Source organism: Lucilia sericata, unplaced genomic scaffold, assembly GCF_015586225.1.
Source record: "Lucilia sericata isolate MDLA Ls3-8-SP2 unplaced genomic scaffold, ASM1558622v1 Contig000531F_arrow, whole genome shotgun sequence".
Taxonomy (NCBI): Eukaryota; Metazoa; Arthropoda; class Insecta; order Diptera; family Calliphoridae; genus Lucilia; species Lucilia sericata.
In genome coordinates, this window is record NW_023994543.1 from 188,204 (window position 1) to 210,148 (window position 21,945).

A 21,945-nucleotide genomic window follows, 5' to 3' on the forward strand; every position below is an offset into this window, starting at 1 on the left:
AACAAAAATAATGTACAGGTTTCGTTCGTATTTTTTTTTTGCTGTTTTGTTGAGTCTACTTTGAAATGAGAAATTTCTTCATTTCACGCTTGGTCTGCGTATGTGTTGCTAATATCTGGGTTTTATCTTTCCAGGCAACTTTTGTAGTGCCACCACATTCATATTTGCTACATACAACCGTTACTTGTCTCCTGTTTTATTTGTTGGCTGATTTTTTCTTTTTTTTTACAAAATTTCTTAAACGCATTGAAATTAATTTTTTTTCTCTGTGCATTTTTTATTTTATATCACTGCTGCTGTGGCAGCCACAAAAAACATGACATTCAGTGGGAAAGTTTGTTGTAAAAATGAAAAATCATCGCTGCAGGATCTCTTTTGTTTTTGTTTTCATTTTCAGTATGTTTGAAATCATAATTTTCAGCAGAAATAAAACTCAATTGCATGCATGAGTGCTAAAAGTGACCATTTTAATAAGAACCTATTCTTGCTTAGGACTAAATATGTTATGTCCAATTTTTAGAAAAATAGAAATTTTTTCAATACTAAAGGAGTCAAACGTCGAACTATAATCTAGACTCAATTAAAGTACGACTATAGTCCAGCCTATAGTCTAAACTAGACTATAGTATAGTCTATAGTACAGTTTATAGTGTAGTCTAGTCTAGTCATAGTCTAGTCTATAGTCTAGTCTATAGTTTAGTCTATAGTCTAGTCTATAGTCTAATCTATAGTCTAGTCTATAGTTTAGTCTATAGTCTAGTCTATAGTCTAATCTATAGTCTAGTCTATAGTCTAGTCTATAGTCTAGTATAGTCTATAGTCTAGTCTATAGTCTAGTCTAGTCTAGTCTATAGTCTAGTCTATAGTCTAGTCTATAGTCTAGTCTATAGTCTAGTCTATAGTCTAGTCTATAGTCTAGTCTATAGTCTAGTCTATAGTCTAGTCTATAGTCTAGTCTATAGTCTAGTCTATAGTCTAGTCTATAGTCTAGTCTATAGTCTAGTCTATAGTCTAGTCTATAGTCTAGTCTATAGTCTAGTCTATAGTCTAGTCTATAGTCTAGTCTATAGTCTAGTCTATAGTCTAGTCTATAGTCTAGTCTATAGTCTAGTCTATAGTCTAGTCTATAGTCTAGTCTATAGTCTAGTCTATAGTCTAGTCTATAGTCTAGTCTATAGTCTAGTCTATAGTCTAGTCTATAGTCTAGTCTATAGTCTAGTCTATAGTCTAGTCTATAGTCTAGTCTATAGTCTAGTCTATAGTCTAGTCTATAGTCTAGTCTATAGTCTAGTCTATAGTCTAGTCTATAGTCTAGTCTATAGTCTAGTCTATAGTCTAGTCTATAGTCTAGTCTATAGTCTAGTCTATAGTCTAGTCTATAGTCTAGTCTATAGTCTAGTCTATAGTCTAGTCTATAGTCTAGTCTATAGTCTAGTCTATAGTCTAGTCTATAGTCTAGTCTATAGTCTAGTCTATAGTCTAGTCTATAGTCTAGTCTATAGTCTAGTCTATAGTCTAGTCTATAGTCTAATCTATAGTCTAGTCTATAGTCTAGTCTATAGTCTAGTTTATAGTCTCGTCTATTGTCTAGTCTACAGTTTAATCTATAGTCCAGTCTATAGTATATTATATAGTCCAATAAACAGACAATGACTACACGATTATATTAATTCCCTTAGGTTAATTTTATCCCTGTCAAAATTTTCCGTAATTTTTATGATGGTCACATACCTAGCTTAAGCTTTTAAAATAGTTTTATGTTACTGCAGCCACAGCCGCCTGTATGCGGCATTTATGTTGGTTGGTGGCTCATTAACAAACGCCTTACAGATTGAAATTGTGGCGCCTTTTTTGTGTTTGCGTATTTATTTTTTGCTTTTGTAACTTTTGCTATGCAGCATGTTGTCTGATGCACACAGCAACAACAACAAAAACAAGTGAAAGGAGCCTGTTTTCTGTCATTTCTGTTAAAATACTACAAAGCAAAAAAGACAAAAAAAAAAACAAACTACTCTTCGAAATCTTATTTAATGCAAATAAGCAGAAAAATTGTCATATTTTTCAAATTCAATGATTTTGCACTTGAAATCGTTTATCTTGTGTAATTTAAATGTCATTTATTTTACTGCTCGTGGTTACAATTATGATTAGTGCAACAACAGCTATGGGGCATAAACTACAAACACAACATGTATTTAATGCGCTGCACATAATCCCAGTGGTTGTGTGCCCGCTCGCCTGGCTTATCGCAATTTTATGCCTGTATGCTCAATAAATCTAAGAGCCGGAAAGCGGGAGCAAAAAAAAGGAAATTATAAATTTTGAAAAAATACAACTCAACTTAGAAAATGGGACTGGACTGTTGCCATAAATTACGTTAGCATACAATGAGAACAAACGGTTAATTACAATTAGAACAAATATATTTCTTAAAGAGCAAATATTATCATATAATTTTAATCTTTTATTCTGTGCAAAATTTCTCTCACTGTTTTTTGTAAATTTTCAACCTTATAATTTAAAAATTTTATCTAAATTTCGGTGAGAGTTGCTTACATTTCGTCTGCATATGAAAATTGTTTTTCTGCAAAACTAATTTTGAAAATTGTTTTATTACCTAAAGGGGGAACAGTTTTTATATGAAATTTTCAAACATAAACTCATGTGCATTATTATTATTTTTGCCTTAAAGTTTTTCTTTCAAATTAAAAGTACTTTTTGCAGAAGATATATTTTTTATACATACATGGTGAACATTATTAGGGAGGGTGTAAATTTTTTATAGAGTGGATTATAGACTAGGCTATACACTATACTATAGACTAGAATATAGACTAGAATATAGACTATAGACTACTATAGACTAGACTATAGACTAGACTATAGACTAGACTATAGACTAGACTATAGACTAGACTATAGACTAGACTATAGACTAGACTATAGACTAGACTATAGACTAGACTATAGACTAGACTATAGACTAGACTATAGACTAGACTATAGACTAGACTATAGACTAGACTATAGACTAGACTATAGACTAGACTATAGACTAGACTATAGACTAGACTATAGACTAGACTATAGACTAGACTATAGACTAGACTATAGACTAGACTATAGACTAGACTATAGACTAGACTATAGACTAGACTATAGACTAGACTATAGACTAGACTATAGACTAAACTATAGACTAGACTATAGACTAGACTATAGACTAGACTATAGACTAGACTATAGACTAGACTATAGACTAGACTATAGACTAGACTATAGACTAGACTATAGACTAGACTATAGACTAGACTATAGACTAGACTATAGACTAGACTATAGACTAGACTATAGACTAGACTATAGACTAGACTATAGACTAGACTATAGACTAGACTATAGACTAGACTATAGACTAGACTATAGACTAGACTATAGACTAGACTATAGACTAGACTATAGACTAGACTATAGACTAGACTATAGACTAGACTATAGATAGACTATAGACTACACTATAGACTAGAATATAGACTAGACTATAGACTAGAATATAGACTACACTATAGACTAGACTATAGACTAGACTATAGACTAGACTATAGACTAGAATATAGACTAGACTATAGACTAGAATATAGACTAGACTATAGACTAGAATATAGACTATCGACATGACTATAGACTAGACTATAGACTAGAATATAGACTGGAATATAGACTAGAATGTAGACAATCGACTTGACTATAGACTAGACTATCGACTTGACTATAGACTAGACTATAGACTTGACTATAGACTAGACTAGACTAGACTATAGACTAGACTATAGACTAGACTATAGACTAGACTATAGACTAGACTATAGACTAGACTATAGACTAGACTATAGACTAGACTATAGACTAGATAGACTAGACTATAGATCTAGACTATAGACTAGACTATAGTCTAGACTATAGACTAGACTATAGACTAGACTATAGACTAGACTATAGACTAGACTATAGACTAGACTATAGACTAGACTATAGACTAGACTATAGACTAGACTATAGACTAGACTATAGACTAGACTATAGACTAGACTATAGACTAGACTATAGACTAGACTATAGACTAGACTATAGACTAGACTATAGACTAGACTATAGACTAGACTATAGACTAGACTATAGACTAGACTATAGACTAGACTATAGACTAGACTATAGACTAGACTATAGACTAGACTATAGACTAGACTATAGACTAGACTATAGACTAGACTATAGACTAGACTAGACTAGACTACTACTCTAGACTATAGACTAGACTATAGACTAGACTATAGACTACACTATAGACTAGAATATAGACTTGACTATACTACACTATAGACTAGACCAGACTAGACTAGACTATAGACTATAGATTAGACTAGACTAAACTACAGACTAGACTAGACTATAGACTAGACTAGACTATAGACTAGATTAGACTATAGACTAGACTATAGACTAGATTAGACTATAGACTAGACTATAGACTAGACTATAGACTAGACTATAGACTAGACTATAGACTAGACTGTAGACTAGTCCATAGACTAGACTACAGAGGCTAGACTATAGGCTAGACTATAGGCTATACTATAGTAGTAGACTATAGACTAGAATATAGGCTATCGACTTGAGTATAGACTAGACTATAGACTAAACTAGACAATAGACTAGATTATAGACTATATACTAGACTATAAACTATACTATAGACTATAAACTAGGCAATAGACTAGACTATAGACTAGACTATAGACATGACTATAGACTAGACTATAGACTAGATAATAAACTAGTCAATAGACTAGACAAAAGACTAGACAATAGACTAGACTATATACTGTACTATAGACTAGACTAGACTATAGGTTATACTATAGACTTGATTAGACTATAGCCTAAACTTATTAATCTAAAATCTTTGTAACGCCCTAATAAAGTTCACTAAAAGCATTACGAAAAGGAAACTTTACACAATAAAAAAAATAACAAATTTTCCAAGATAAGAAAACTTTACTTGACATACATTGAAATAACTGGAAACTTTTGGTTAAATACCCCCTCGAAAAAAAATCAAAATTAACAAAATTTAAAAAAAAATTTACAGACATTGCACTTGCATGCAGCAATTATAATTTTCAATTTTTAAATATGTACAGCACAAAAAAAGTGACAGCAAATAAAACCCACACATTAAAATCATGATAAATTTTGGACAGAGGCAAAAAAAAAAAATTAAAACAAATATTACAAAAATTATATAATTTTATATAAAGAAATATTGCCGAAAAAACTGGCAAATCTTTGACTGTTACATGTTAACACGCACCATAATATGGTGAAAAAACCAAGCGTCAAAAGACACCTACATGAGTTTTAATGTTGTTCTGGTATCGATACGAGATTAGAAGTCTATTAAATCGAGTTATTTGGTAGTTTAAATTTTTATGAATGAATACGATTGTTTACTACATGTACAAGACTCTAAATGCAGGCTTGGATTAAGATAGAAGAAAGAAAAAAAAAAAGAACAACTATTTAGACACACTTTGAAATCTATACCCACCAACGGCCAGAGTTATATGTAGTTGAATTAAAATATGAATGAATGAATGAATGAAACCCAGAAACTGAATGAATCAAACGTGTTTTTCTTACTTTTATTGAAAATTTGTTTTTTTCGTCGTTTTGTAGATAAATAGTTTCTTAGAATTTAGAGCGGAAATGTAAATTGTGTTAAAAACACACACATTCAATTTCAAATATATAAAATTTATATAAACAACAACCCACTATAAAATATATTGGAGACAAATTTTTGTGTTGTTGTTTTTATAATTTCAATTTCATTAAGAAAACATTAAAACAAATGTGAAATTTAAATTAATTTTAGGAAAAATGTAAAGAATTTGAATTCTTTTACATTGATTGCATTTCAAAACGTGCAGTTTATTTAAATTTTATTTAAAACTAAGACTTTTTGTTCAGAAATTTTAAAAGCTTTTGACGATAGATATTTTTTAACGGAATTTTTCAAATATTAAAAACATTTAACCTTTGACCTTTGGATTGAAAATAAACTATTTTAGCCATATTTTCTGCATTTGTATAATTCACTAACATTTATTATTCAAAAAAGATATTACCCTTTGACCTTAGCTTTAAAAGTTCAAGTTTTGATCAAATTTAAAGCATTTACCTTTGACCTCGGTTTTAAAAATTTTCCATTTTGGTCAAATTTATTTTATAAAAATGGTTTTAAAAACACTTACAAACAAAATTTAAACATTTCGATATGTTCTCCTTTAAAATCATAAATATTGACATGTTTAACCTTTGACCTTAGCTTTGAAAAACTCAGATTTTAAGAAAATTTTCAGCATTTATATATAACAAGCCAATGTGTTTAAATTAATCTTTATAACGACCTAAATATAGATTCAGTATCGTTTGCTGAGTCGATATAATGACGTCCTTCCGTCTATGGCACTGTTTATTTGCAGTCTAAGTGGACCCAGTAATGCTGCTCGCGTCGGTCCATCTCTCTGTCAAACGTTGTATGTTTCAAACGGTCATATACCCATATTCATTTTATCTAAAACTAACTTCTAGTTAACCTCTTCTAACACAGCCACACACACACATACACCGAGACTTGTTGATTTCTTAAGAATTTCGTAACAAGTTTTTCTAAGTTTGAAAATATCTTGTCAGAAAAAAAAAACAACCTCTAGCCACAGTAGGCAGTAGTTAAGTTCCTTGAGCCTACATATGGTCAATAACCACAACAGACATGTTATTCAACAGACAAAGAGCAGTAGCAACAAAACTGTCTTTCATACTCTCTACGGAACACCTAACCCCTATGCTCGATAGTACATATCACAGACAGTTTTTAAAATTTTGATTAGTTGCTTTTAATTTTTTTGGCAAGACTTCTTGACAATAAAAGAAAGAAATAAAAAAAAAAAAAAAATAGCAGCAAAACAAAATAAATTTACAGTTTTGTTAAGTTTTTTTTTTCACTTCTACCTGTATTTTGAGGATGGTCTGAGGTTGCAACAACTGTCTATGTTTAGTCTGTTTGTCATTGGACGAGCCTGTAGCAAAAGTCTGTCCTTTTATGTTTTTTTATTTTTCAGTCTAACTGATACTTTTGTCTCTCTAACTCATTCATGTTCGTTCGCTTTTAAGCCTTTTGGTCATTTAACCATTTTGGTTAAAGAAATCTCTGTTTAAAAATTTTGTTTAAAAAGTCTTTGCTGATGAGTGAGTAAAATATGTCATTAAGTTGTTGTTGCTGTTGTTGTGGTAGTTGCTTTGTCAATATAACCAAAAATGGCTTTAAAATTTATTTCAAATACCACAAAATGTTGCAGCCACAATTACAACTACAAAATGTTTTGTTTTTCTGTTTTTCAAATACGCTAACGTTTGCATAAATGTTTGGTTTGTGGAACAAAAAATAAGCATGACCGACTATTTGATACCCTATGTCAGTTCTAGTTCAGTCTAGTTCAGTTCTAGTTCAGTTCTAGTTCAGTTCTAGTTCAGTTCTAGTTCAGTTCTAGTTCAGTTCTAGTTCAGTTCTAGTTCAGTTCTAGTTCAGTTCAAGTTCAGTTCTAGTTCAGTAGTTCAGTCTAGTTCAGTTCTAGTTCAGTTCTAGTTCAGTTCTAGTTCAGTTCTAGTTCAGTTCTAGTTCAGTTCTAGTTCAGTTCTAGTTCAGTTCTAGTTCAGTTCTAGTTCAGTTCTAGTTCAGTTCTAGTTCAGTTCTAGTTCAGTTCTAGTTCAGTTCTAGTTCAGTTCTAGTTCAGTTCTTGTTCAGTTCTAGTTCAGTTCTAGTTCAGTTCTAGTTCAGTTCTAGTTCAGTTCTAGTTCAGTTCTAGTTCAGTTCTAGTTCAGTTCTAGTTCAGTTCTAGTTCAGTTCTAGTTCAGTTCTAGTTCAGTTCTAGTTCAGTTCTAGTTCAGTTCTAGTTCAGTTCTAGTTCAGTTCTAGTTCAGTTCTAGTTCAGTTCTAGTTCAGTTCTAGTTCAGTTCTAGTTCAGTTCTAGTTCAGTTCTAGTTCAGTTCTAGTTTAGTTCTAGTTCAAATCGGACTAAACTTTTGGAATTTGCCAGTTTATTTCCCTTTTTTCTCTTATGAACCTAACAAAAACGTGTTCAACGATATCATTTGCTAAGTCTATTCTTGCCGATGAATAAACCTTAGAGGTGTAGGGTATTAAGTTTTTTTTATGTAAAATGATACTTTAGGGTATTTAAAATTGTTTTGCATTGTGGCGTATTTAAAATGCTTATAGAACATTTTTAAAACGTTTATGGCGGTTAAATAGTTTTACAATACTTGACGTTTTTTGTCTGATTTCAGCAATATTTTTAATAAGCTTTGAAATGACTACAGCTACTGTAGATATAAATTTTATGTCAAGTATAAAATTTCATTAGTTTAAACAAAAAACAAAAACGACTAAACATAATGTGGTGGATTGAATAGTTTTAAAATAAAAGACTTTTATAGAAAAATAAAAAAATATATTTTTTTATAATAATTTTCAAATACTTTTTAGTGTTAAATCCGCACCTTATTATCCCAATATTTAAACTTATTTTTCTATACATATTTATCTTAGCAAATCATAAATTCAATTTTCGTACAATAATCATAATTTGTATGTACATAAACTTAATGTTCATATGTATTTCAAATCAATATTAAATGAATTTATACATATTTTTTTTTTGTTAACTCCAAACATATTTCTCTTTACATTATGGCATACATATTGTTAAAAGTCATGCTATTATTTAAGCTCTAACTTCAGTTTGCTGTATTCCCAATCAAATAGTATACCACTCCTTTAAAAAACTCATAAAGTTTATGCAAACAGATATAGATAATAGAGAATAACAAAAACAGCAACAACAACAATAACGAAAACAAATAAAGTGTTATAATAACTTTATTGGGATTACATGTCAAATCTACAACTTCGGGACCACCCCCTTCGACCAGACAATTCACACGTTGCTTGTTTGTATGTGTGAACGTATAGGAGAAAATTAAATTTATTAGAATTTAGGTCAGGACTTGACAGGGATAGGTTGCTGCTAACATTGGCTACTGTTTGCGAATGTTTGGATTAAGGTTTATTTAATCAGAAATTGATTCACGTTATAAACATTGTGGCAAATAAAAATTACACAGCTGTTTTGAAACGCCATAATTAAATTATTAAATTTGTAACCCAGTGAACAAGTTTTGTTTAAAAATAGTTTTTTTGAACATTCTTTATATAGAGGAGATATTTTCGAATACTTCTATAAAAAGAAAACTTTTTGAAAATTCTAGATCAGTTTTAGTTCAGTTCTAGTTCAGTTCTAATTCAGTTCTAGTTCAGTTCTAGTTCAGTTCTAGTTCAGTTCTAGTTCAGTTCTAGTTCAGTTCTAGTTCAGTTCTAGTTCAGTTCTAGTTCAGTTCTAGTTCAGTTCTAGTTCAGTTCTAGTTCAGTTCTAGTTCAGTTCTAGTTCAGTTCTAGTTCAGTCCTAGTTCAGTTCAAGTTCAGTTCTAGTTCAGTTCTAGTTCAGTTCAAGTTCAGTTCTAGTTCAGTTCTAGTTCAGTTCTAGTTCAGTTCTAGTACAGTTCTAGTTCAGTTCTAGTTCAGTTCTAGTTCTAGTTCAGTTCTAGTTCAGTTCTAGTTCAGTTCTAGTTCTAGTTCAGTTCTAGTTCAGTTCTAGTTCAGTTCTAGTTCAGTTCTAGTTCAGTTTTAGTTCAGTTCAAGTTCAGTTCTAGTTCAGTTCTAGTTCAGTTCAAGTTCAGTTCTAGTTCAGTTCTAGTTCAGTTCTAGTTCAGTTCTAGTTCAGTTCTAGTTCAGTTCTAGTTCAGTTCTAGTTCAGTTCTAGTTCAGTTCTAGTTCAGTTCTAGTTCAGTTCTAGTTCAGTTCTAGTTCAGTTCTAGTTCAGTTCTAGTTCAGTTCTAGTTCAGTTCTAGTTCAGTTCTAGTTCAGTTCTAGTTCAGTTCTAGTTCAGTTCTAGTTCAGTTCTAGTTCAGTTCTAGTTCAGTTCTAGTTCAGTTCTAGTTCAGTTCTAGTTCAGTTCTAGTTCAGTTCTAGTTCAGTTCTAGTTCAGTTCTAGTTCAGTTCTAGTTCAGTTCTAGTTCAGTTCTAGTTCAGTTCTAGTTCAGTTCTAGTTCAGTTCTAGTTCAGTTCTAGTTCAGTTCTAGTTCAGTTCTAGTTCAGTTCTAGTTCAGTTCTAGTTCAGTTCTAGTTCAGTTCTAGTTCAGTTCTAGTTCAGTTCTAGTTCAGTTCTAGTTCAGTTCTAGTTCAGTTCTAGTTCAGTTCTAGTTCAGTTCTAGTTCAGTTCTAGTTCAGTTCTAGTTCAGTTCTAGTTCAGTTCTAGTTCAGTTCTAGTTCAGTTCTAGTTCAGTTCTAGTTCAGTTCTAGTTCAGTTCTAGTTCAGTTCTAGTTCAGTTCTAGTTCAGTTCTAGTTCAGTTCTAGTTCAGTTCTAGTTCAGTTCTAGTTCAGTTCTAGTTCAGTTCTAGTTCAGTTCTAGTTCAGTTCTAGTTCAGTTCTAGTTCAGTTCTAGTTCAGTTCTAGTTCAGTTCTAGTTCAGTTCTAGTTCAGTTCTAGTTCAGTTCTAGTTTCTAGTTCAAGTTTAAGGAAAATTTGGAGATAGAAATTTTGTACAGATGAGTATTTTTCGTAATTTTTTCTAAAAAGATAATTCATTGATATTCTCATAAACTTTTCCCGCATATTCTTGACATAAAACCCCTTTTTCTGAGAAATGTTTTGTTTCTGTCATTATTTTATCATTCTGATAATTGCACCCACCACCACACACACAATTTGTGGTAATTTTAAACCAAAATAACCAAAAGCAAAAAATATATTAAACAAAAACAAAAACTTTTTTAAATTCATGACAAATTAAAATAAAAATTTTGTACCTCAATTATTATTGTTTTCACACATTTTGTTTACGAAAAACAACGAAACCAAAATTATATTATTGGACCTTTTCTTCTGAAAATAACTGAAGTTGAGTCATTACCGGATATTGGAATAAAACGAAAAATTTTACGTTTTAATGTTGTTTAGGCGTTTATTTTATAATTAAACTAACACTTCTCTGGCTGTTCTCTCTACGGTCTTTATAAGTAGTACCTTTGACTACCTGAAAAATGTTCGGTAAACATTTTTGCAGATGTTATGATGAAGAAGTTTTCTTTTGTTTTTATGAAACAATCGGCAAAATGTTTTAATTTAAGGGTCTGTGTTTATTATAAAGCGTGTTTTGTTTTTCAAAAATTATAACTTTTCAACTTATGACCCGTGTCAAAAACATAAAGCAAGCGCTGGCTTAAAATCGTTCACTCATTCATATAGATTTTTGTGAAATACTAATTTTTTGGGAGGAACAAAAGACATCATATTGTTTGGTAATTAAATTTAATACCAAGGTCAATATATATTCAAGGTTTTTTTTCTTTATTTTATTTCGTGATACAGGGTGTTGCAATTTTGGAACATTTTGAATTAAGTAGAAAGTGATAAAAATCTTAATCTTTTAGTCCTTTTATTGGGGAGAGCAAGAGCAGTTTGGTAATGTGATATAGTTGATTTAAAATGTTATGACATTTGACAGCTGTCAAAGATAAACAAACAGCTGTTGTTTTTTTTTTTTCAATTAATTTGATAGAAATTTAATTGCAACAAATGTTGGAAAATTGGAAATGTTCGATTCTTTTCTTATAGAAAAAGAACAAAAAATATATAAAACTAACAAGCAAGAATAGAATCGAGGAAAATTTTGTATACAAAAGAGAAGACTTTTTGAATCATTTTTATAAAAAGGAAATTTATGGAAAAATTTATTTAAAAAGACAAATTTTAGAAAGAGAAAATTGCAAAAATTCTGCATAAAAAATCAGAAAAATTTTTAAATTTTTATAATAATTTTGTTTAAAAAAGTCTATAATTTGAAAATTTTCTTTAAAAAAGAAAACATTCTAAAAATTTTCTATAAAAACATAGCATTTCAAAGATGTTCTTTAAAAAGAGAAAATTTTCTAAAAATTTTTACTAAAAGTGAAATTTTTGGCGAAATTTTTTTTATAAAAATTTAAAAATTTCAAAAATTTTCTATAAAAAGAGTAAATTTCGAAAGATTTTCTATAAAAAGAGACATTTTCGAAAGATGTTCTGTTGAAAGAGAAATCTTCGAAAGATACAATTTCGAACTATTTTCTATAAAAATAATAAATTTAGAAAATTTTCTATAAAAAGAGATATTTTGAAAGAGATATCATCGAAAAATACAATTTGGAATTATTTTCTATAAAAAGAAATATTTTCAAAGATTTTAAAAAGAGACATTTTCGAAAGATTTTCTGTAAAATGAGACATTTTCGAAAGATGTTCTATTGAAAGAGATATCTTCGAAAGATACAACTATTTTCTATAAAAAGAAATATCTTCGAAAGATTTTCTATAAAAAATGAAATTCGAAAGATGTTCTATTGAAAGAGATATCTTTCGAAGATATATTTTCGAACTATTTTTATAAAAAGTAATATTTTCGAAAGATTATATAAAGATTTTCTGTAAGAAGAGATATTATCGAAAGATTTTCTGTAAGATAAGACATTTTCAAAAGATGTTCTATTGAGAGTGATATCTTCGAAAGATATATTTCAGCACTATTTTGTATAAAAAGAAAATTTTTTGAAAGATTTTCTATAAAAAGAGATTTTTTGAAAGGTTTTCTATAGAAATAGATATTTTCGAAAGATTTTCCCATAATTGAGACATTTTTAAAAGATGTTCTAACAAAAGAGACTTTTTCGAAAGATTTTCTATAAAAAGGAATACTTTCGAAATATTTTCTATAAAAAGAGATATTTCCGAAAGATTTTCTATAGTTAATTAGTTTGAAAAGAGGATGTAACAGGTGACATTTGTGTAGTAAACAGAACTGACATTAGGGGCCTCGCAAAATCTATAGCATTTTCTGATAGGAGGATTACTTTTGCGCCACCTGTTATATACATCAAATCCGCTCCTTAACCCGCCACCTTCGGTCTACCAGACTAGAACACTTATCACTAACCTACCGGAGGTCAAAAGATATATTTTCGAAAGATCTTCTGTTAGATAAAACATTTTTGCAAGATTTTCCAATAAAAGGTATCTTTTCGAAAGATGTGCTATCAAATGAGACATTTTCGACGGATGTTCTATAAAAGAAAATGTTTAAAAAGTTTTTCTATAATAAGAAATATCTTTAAAAGAGATATTTTCAAAATGTTTTCTATAGGAAAATATCTTCGAAAGACTTTTAGAAGAGACATTTTCGAACAATTTTGTATCAAAAAGAGTCATTTTCAAAAGCATTTCTATATACAGAGTTGATTTTGAAAGCGACACTATCGAAAAAAGAGACATTTTTAATATAATTACCCTACAAAGAGACATTTTCGATAGATTTTCTATAAAAAAGTGAAATTTTCAAAAGATTTTCCATAAAAAGAAAAATTTCTAAAAGATTTTCTATAAAAAAAGATATTTTCAAAAGATTTTCTATAGATAGTTTTTTCAAAGATTTTCTATAGAAAGAGATATTTTCGAGAAGTTTTCTTTAAAAATTATTTTTTTCGAACATCTATCTGTAAAGTAAGGAAATTGTCGAAAATTTCTTTAAAAAGAAAAATTTTCTAAACGAGTTTTTCCAGCCTTAAAATTTTACAAAATCCATTTCTTTACAATTTCCATGTACTTTAAAAATAACTCTGCAAATTCTTTTTGTTAAATGAAAACATTACATTTAACAAATTGCAAAAATACCACCTACAATAAAATACAAAAGAAGAAAAAAAAAAACCTTGACATTGCATGGGTAAATATTTATAACATACAAGTTCTTGTAACATGCACTTTAGCAAATAATTGTTGGTGTCACTATTTTAACCTTTAAAATAGAAAATAAAAACAAACAAAAAGAAAATACTGCAAATTTGCAGGAAAATAGTAGTAAAATGTTATTGAACTTCTTAATATTCTATGAGAAAATAACTTAAAGTATACAGCGCCCTCTATAAACAAAACACCCGCATACAAAATAAACAGAAACAGGACATGCGCCTTGATAAGAAGTAGCAAACAAAAGTAAACAAACAATTAAAGAGTAGAAAAGGATAGAGAGAGAGTTTATACTTGTCAGAGTATAGCATGAAAGGATTTTCAAGTTTGACAGAAAAATAGTAGTATTTTTACTAGTTATCGTTAAACATCTAAATAAAATTTTATATTTTATAGAAAAAATAAAAAAAACTTTAAACAAAATTAAAGAAAATTAAAAAAAAAAATAATTAAGAAAAAATGTAGTTTTATGTAAAAAAATTAAAATAAATTTAATTTGAAAAAAATTTAAGAAAAGATTCAAAGTAAATGCCAAATAGTTGTATGTGAAAAAAATCAATAGTGTTGGTAGTATTAAAAAGGCTCTATAGCATACTTTTTGGGTTGCTTTCCTTGGGGCTAGACAGTAGTTTAAGGTATCTAGTGTAAATGTATATATAAGTGCGGGTTTATGTATATTTGTGTATGTGTGTGAGTGTCTAATAAAAGGTGTGTGTATTTTTGGAGAAGAAAAAGAAAAAAAAACATGTGAAATTTGTTTGTATTACCATAAATATCTTAGATAAAATTATTACAATCACTTAGTAGTCCCATAAAAATGGTTTTTTGTTTGTGAAAATATTTTAATTAAATGGTTTCTTATCAGCATTTAGTTGTATTTTTATTAGAATAAAATAGAGTTTAGTAGGAAAATGTATGTACATATATGTATATCAAACTATAGTTACCCTACACTACAGTCTTAAACATTGAGGGAGTCGGCTGTAAGGGCAACAGGATGAAAATAAAACATTAAGGACTTTTTCTGTTATTGTTGGATTAATAGATAATGTAGAATTTTATAGAAATTTTTCTAAAAGAATTTTTCTTAAAAACATACTTTAAAAAAATTTTGAAAAATTTTCTAGAAATTGTTTAAAAATTTCAAATAGTGAGCCCAGTCAATATGCCTCTCAATCTTTAACTATTTCGGAATAGTATTATCAAATATGGTCTCCTTTTAGTCTAATATCCACAATTTATTTAAAGTTCTCCTTATTAAGTTAAGCTTATAAAAAAGTTATTTTTAATGAATTCGATTTCTTTAATTTTCGTATAGGTTTTCTAAAATTTCTATTCTTTTTAGTCCGATATTGACAGCTTTTTAGAAGCTATTTCAAAAAGTTACATTTCATACCTTTATTAGGGAATTACTAGCTAGACTTTCATATCTGGTTAAACTTTATTCTGAATTTACTTGAAACTATTAAAAGTTTAAATCTCCAATTGGTTTTACTAGTCAAAGTGTATAACTAATCGAGCTAAAAGCTCAAATTCTCTTATATATAACACCCTGAACTCTGCACCAATACTTCTGTAGAACTCGATCTATCCAATATCTACACTATATAGGTCCACAACTAAAGAATCACTAACTGACTACTAATAGTGCTTCAGCGAACTTCCAACGATTATATAAGGCCGCAACAAGTTAGATTGTGATGGAATCTAACAAATACTTTTGTAGAACTCGATCTACTTATCTTATCTCTGTACCATACAGGTCCACAACTGATGAGGCACTAACTTACTACTAACAGTGCTTTAGTGAACCTTCGACAATCATAATAGGCTGCAATAAATTAGGTTGTGATGGAATCTAACTTGTTGAGGCCCGTTTTAAATTGTAGAGTATTGAAATTCGTATGGGAGCCAGAAACCGATTTTAACATGATCCACATTTCCCAGATGATATTTATTAGTTAATTCGAAATATGCTAATAATCCCAACTAAATAATATCAGTCAATGGCCATAATGTCCTCCGAAATCAAACCTTCAAACCTCAAACTTTTTAATTGTAGGTTCCACTGCCCCACAACGAAGAGGCACTGACCTACTACTAACAGTGTTTCAGCTAACCTTCACGATTTGGGTTTCTACCAAATCTGTCACGATACCTAGGGCAGCAGGTTCCATTAGCAAGATATAGGAACTCTAACCAACAGTCAGCTAAGAACTCCTTTAGTTTTAGATACAGAGAAACATCTCTTTACACCAGAACAACAATAACATCAAGAATAAGGAAATTTGCCGAGAATAATTGTCCCTAGAGGACCAAAGTTTCCATTGAATAAACATTATATCCAACTTCATTCCAAATTTTTAGAGAATGTTTTTACAAACATAGAGTTTTTTTTGGAAATTCAAAGAAAAAATATATTCCTTGCCGTTTCGGAACAACGACTTCAAAACATTAATATAATACCCCTCTCGTCACCATCATATCAACATATTCGAAAGATGAATTATTCCAAAAAAAAAAAAAATTAAATCGATATTTAAAAATTATGCCATCTTATATATACACATATAAATAAAATAAACCATAAGTCATAGTCCGCACACAAAATTCCCTTATCTATACTTCTAACCTCAAAAAACAAAAACACTACAAATTTCTAAACACCCTCTCTTCTTTTTACCCCCTTCCAGGTCATTACACCCCAAAGGCATGGTGATGTTTATATCTACAATATACCACAACAATATCAACAACAGTCACATTCACAACAACATTTATCGGCACCAGCAGCAACAGCAGCCGCCTGCCATCAACAAATCTATCAAAATCTTCCAGGAAAATCAACATCCACAACAATAAATAACGAATTTGAAACATACGATATACCAAAACCAGCTGTACCCGTTAACTACGATTCACCACGTAATCTACAGCGTAATATGGCTCATTTACAGGCAGCAGCAATGAAAAATTGTTCCACACCCATTCAAGAGGAAAACTATGATGTACCAAGACCTTTAACATCACTGCTGCAACATCAACATACTCTAACACCGAGTAGTTCGAATTCATCGCTATTGACTAGTGATAGTCTGTCGTTGTCTTTTTCGTCCTCAAATCGTTCTTCTTTGGCTAATATGCCTGATTATGATATACCCAGACGTAATCCTTTGCCGGTTAGGGCGGTGTTGCAACAACAACAACAGCAGCAACAACAACAACAGCAAACGAGACCTTTGTCCAGAGCTTCCATTAATGGTAATTGTTCAACGTATGATTTTCCTTTGCCCACAAATGGCATGGACAAATCTAATTTTATGATGAGCCAGAATCAGGGTATAACTAGCACCAAAGAGTTGCCATTGGAATTGACATCAGCGTTGGAAACGTTGGCTAAGCTACAATCGGAGACAACAACTGCTATAACTAGGTAAGTTGGGATTTAATAATCTAGTCTAGTTTACTTTCATAGTCTAGTCTATAGTTTAGTCCATAGTCTAGTCTATAGTCTAGTCTATAGTCTAGTCTATAGTCTAGTCTATAGTCTAGTCTATAGTCTAGTCTATAGTCTAGTCTATAGTCTAGTCTATAGTCTAGTCTATAGTCTAGTCTATAGTCTAGTCTATAGTCTCGTCTATAGTCTAGTCTATAGTCTCGTCTATAGTCTAGTCTATAGTCTAGTCTATAGTCTAGTCTATAGTCTCGTCATAGTCCAGTCTATAGTCTAGTCTATAGTCTAGTCTAGTCTAGTCTATAGTCTATAGTCTAGTCTATAGTCCTAGTCTATAGTCTAGTCTATAGTCTAGTCTATAGTCTAGTATATAGTCTAGTCTATAGTCTAGTCTATAGTCTAGTCTATAGTCTAGTCTATAGTCTAGTCTATAGTCTAGTCTATAGTCTAGTCTATTAGTCTAGTCTATAGGTCTAGTCTATAGTCTAGTCTATAGTCTAGTCTATAGTCTAGTCTATAGTCTAGTCTAGTCTAGTCTAGTCTATAGTCTAGTCTAGTCTATAGTCTAGTCTAGTCTATAGTCTAGTCTAGTCTATAGTCAGTCTAGTCTAGTCTATAGTCTAGTCTATAGTCTAGTCTATAGTCTAGTCTATAGTTCTAGTCTATAGTCTAGTCTATAGTCTATAGTCTAGTCTATAGTCTAGTCTAGTCATAGTCTAGTCTATAGTCTAGTCTATAGTCTAGTCTATAGTCTAGTCCTATAGTCTAGTCTATAGTCTAGTCTATAGTCTAGTCTATAGTCTAGTCTATATAGTCTAGTCTATAGTCTAGTCTATAGTCTAGTCTATAGTCTAGTCTATAGTCTAGTCTATAGTCTAGTCTATAGTCTAGTCTATAGTCTAGTCTAGTCTATAGTCTAGTCTATAGTCTAGTCTATAGTCTAGTCTATAGTCTAGTCTATAGTCTAGTCTAGTCTAGTCTATAGTCTAGTCTATAGTCTAGTCTATAGTCTAGTCTATAGTCTAGTCTATAGTCTAGTCTATAGTCTAGTCTATAGTCTAGTCTATAGTCTAGTCTATAGTCTAGTCTATAGTCTAGTCTATAGTCTAGTCTATAGTCTAGTCTATAGTCTAGTCTATAGTCTAGTCTATCTAGTCGTCTAGTCTATAGTCTAGTCTATAGTCTAGTCTATAGTCTAGTCTAGTCTAGTCTATAGTCTAGTCTATAGTCTAGTCTATAGTCTAGTCTATAGTCTAGTCTATAGTCTAGTCTATAGTCTAGTCTATAGTCTAGTCTATAGTCTAGTCTATTATCTTAGTCTAGTCTATAGTCTAGTCTATAGTCTAGTCTATAGTCTAGTCTATGTCTAGTCTATAGTCTAGTCTATAGTCTAGTCTATAGTCTAGTCTATAGTCTAGTCTATAGTCTAGTCTATAGTCTAGTCTATAGTCTAGTCTATAGTCTAGTCTATAGTCTAGTCTATAGTCCTATGTCTATAGTCTAGTCTATAGTCTAGTCTATAGTCTAGTCTATAGTCCTAGTCTATAGTCTAGTCTATAGTCTAGTCTATAGTCTAGTCTATAGTCTAGTCTATAGTCTAGTCTATAGTCCTAGTCTATAGTCTAGTCTATAGTCTAGTCTATAGTCTAGTCTATAGTCTAGTCTATAGTCTAGTCTAGTAGTCCTAGTCTATAGTCTAGTCTAGTCTAGCTCTTAGTCTAGTCTATAGTCTAGTCATAGTCTAGTCTAGTCTAGTCTATAGTCTAGTCTATAGTCTAGTCTATAGTCTAGTCTATAGTCTAGTCTATAGTCTAGTCTATAGTCTAGTCTATAGTCTAGTCTATAGTCTAGTCTATAGTCTAGTCTATAGTCTAGTCTATAGTCTAGTCTATAGTCTAGTCTATAGTCTAGTCTATAGTCTAGTCTATAGTCTAGTCTATAGTCTAGTCTAGTCTAGTCTATAGTCTAGTCTATAGTCTAGTCTATAGTCTAGTCTATAGTCTAGTCTATAGTCTAGTCTATAGTCTAGTCTATAGTCTAGTCTATAGTCTAGTCTATAGTCTAGTCTATAGTCTAGTCTATAGTCTAGTCTATAGTCTAGTCTATAGTCTAGTCTATAGTCTAGTCTATAGTCTAGTCTATAGTCTAGTCTATAGTCTAGTCTATAGTCTAGTCTATAGTCTAGTCTATAGTCTAGTCTATAGTCTAGTCTATAGTCTAGTCTATAGTCTAGTCTATAGTCTAGTCTATAGTCTAGTCTATAGTCTAGTCTATAGTCTAGTCTATAGTCTAGTCTATAGTCTAGTCTAGTCTAGTCTATAGTCTAGTCTATAGTCTAGTCTATAGTCTAGTTTATAGCCTACTTAACCCATTCTAATTACACCAAATTTTTAACAACCCCTTCACCTCTCTTCTCTCTTCTCAGACTCCTAGCATTTGTATCACCCGATTGGCGCAGCCGTGACAAATTAGAACCCGTACTAATGGAAGTAAAACTAGCTGCTGTTCGCTTACGTACAGCTCTACATGATCTTGCTGAATTTGGAGAAGGAGCTCTGGGTAATGCTTCCAAATCAGAAGATCGTACTCTAGCACAAAAACTTAAACCCATTATCAGAGCCTTAAGAGATGCCAATAAATTAGTGCATGATTCGTGTGAAGTATTAGAGGCTAATGGCGGATGGTCTTTAGAACATTTGGTACGCACAGATGATAAGTCCTTGTGTAAACCACCCGATAGTTTAGATCGTTTAATAGCCTGTGCTCAAACATTAACCGAAGATGTACGCTCAACCACCTCGTTCATACATGGCAATGCTTCATTGCTATTTAAGAGACAACTAACAGAAGTGGCCGAAGAAACCGGAACACCGCAATCAACTTCAGTACCCCAAACACCCACAGGATTGGATCGTAATTCCTCAGAATGGTTAGAGGATTATGATTATGTTTCATTTGAGTCTAAAGATGCGGCGGCACGTAAGAATTCGGTACTAAGGGAAGCCATACCTGAGAACCTTAAGAACAAGTTTGATACTGTGCTCAAGGCAGCTGAGAACACGGTCATAACCACCGCCAATGCAGCCACTACACCAAATGGCAAAAAACCACAAATGGAATTGACAGACAAGGATAAAATGCTGGTGCGCTATTATGCTGTACAAATTACCACCCATATGGGTAATCTAAGTCAAGCCATTGATTCTTTTCTCGAGACAGTGGAGAAAAATCAACCACCCAAATTCTTTATAGCCTATGGCAAATTTGTAGTGGTCAGTGCCCATAATCTAGTGACCATAGGCGATATAGTGCATCGTAATGTTTCCAAACAAGATTTGAAAGAGAAAATCTTACGTTGTACCAATAACTTGGCGGAAGCTTTAAAGACCTGTGTATTGAAATCTAAACAAGCAGCCGCTCATTTTCCCAGTGTCACTGCCGTTCAAGAAATGGTCGATTCTGTGGTCGATATCAGTCATTTAGCGTCCGATTTGAAAACGGTTATGTTGCATGCAGTACAGTTGACTATATAATTGAAAATAGAGTGAAAAAGAAAAAGATTCGTGTAGAGACTTTAAAAAAGTCTTCCAGCTATTTAGAATTAGAAAAAAAAGCTTTTTCAAAAGTTTTCTTTTTTTCGTTATTTTTCGCAATGAACTTTTTACTACCGAAAAGGATGAAGTTTATACAGGTCTGAAGGTTCCATTAAAAGTATCTGGTGGTAACAAAATTCATATAATAAAATTAAATTTATACTTATATAGTCTGAAATCAGCGTATCGTTCCTTATTAAATAAATCATTAAAGAAAAAAACAAATACCAGCAAATTTATACAAAAAAAAAAATAAAACAGTAAAAAAGAAATTATTTCTTAAAACAAGGCAAAATATTTAAACAAAATATCAATAATTTAAATTTTAATTTGTGATATAAAACGACGAAAAAATTTAATTTAAAATAATACTGGGTTTAATTTGTTATCATGGGAAAGAGGAAAAGCTTAAGGGATCTTGAATGAAAAAATTATACAAAATTTGCTAATGAGTTAAAAGAGATTTGTAAGTCCAAACTAAAATTAAAGCTTTTTTGTTTTAATCACAGTGGTCGGCAGAAAGAGTACCAAAAAAACTAGCAGAGATCTGATCTTAATTACACAATCGTTATCTAATATTAAAAGCTCAAAGGCTTAAAAAAAGAAGAGACACTAAGCTTTATGTTAATGAGTTAAGAGAGAACTGTGAGTCCAAACTAAAATTAAAGCTTTTTCGCTTCAATGGGCAGAAGGAGAATCAAAAATTAACATTTACAACTAGCTGAGTTCTCATCTTAAATACAAAATCGTTATCTGAAAGCTTAAAGGCTTAAAAAAGAAGAGGCATTGAGCTTTCTGTTAATTAGTTAAGAGAGAACTGTGAGTCCAATCTAAAATGAAAGCTTTTTTGTTTCAAACACAATGGTCGGCAGAAAGAGTATCAAAATGAACTTTTGTAACGAGCTAAGATCTCATCTAAATTGCACAATCGTTATCTAAT

At 30.9% G+C, this 21,945-nt stretch overlaps 1 protein-coding gene across 3 annotated transcripts in view; it reads left to right on the forward strand.

Moving 5' to 3' along the window:
* The window catches only part of LOC119605900 (breast cancer anti-estrogen resistance protein 1), a 101,582-nt gene extending 79,866 nt beyond the window's left edge, over positions 1 to 21,716 (forward strand). For all 3 annotated transcript variants that reach the window (XM_037959243.1, XM_037959244.1, XM_037959245.1), the window contains 2 exons: positions 16,652 to 17,391; positions 19,838 to 21,716. In XM_037959243.1, coding sequence (XP_037815171.1) covers positions 16,652 to 17,391; positions 19,838 to 20,945 — 1,848 coding nt within the window. In that variant the 3' untranslated portion in view covers positions 20,946 to 21,716. The remainder of the gene's footprint in view (positions 1 to 16,651; positions 17,392 to 19,837) is intronic.
* Positions 21,717 to 21,945: the final 229 nt, after the last annotated feature.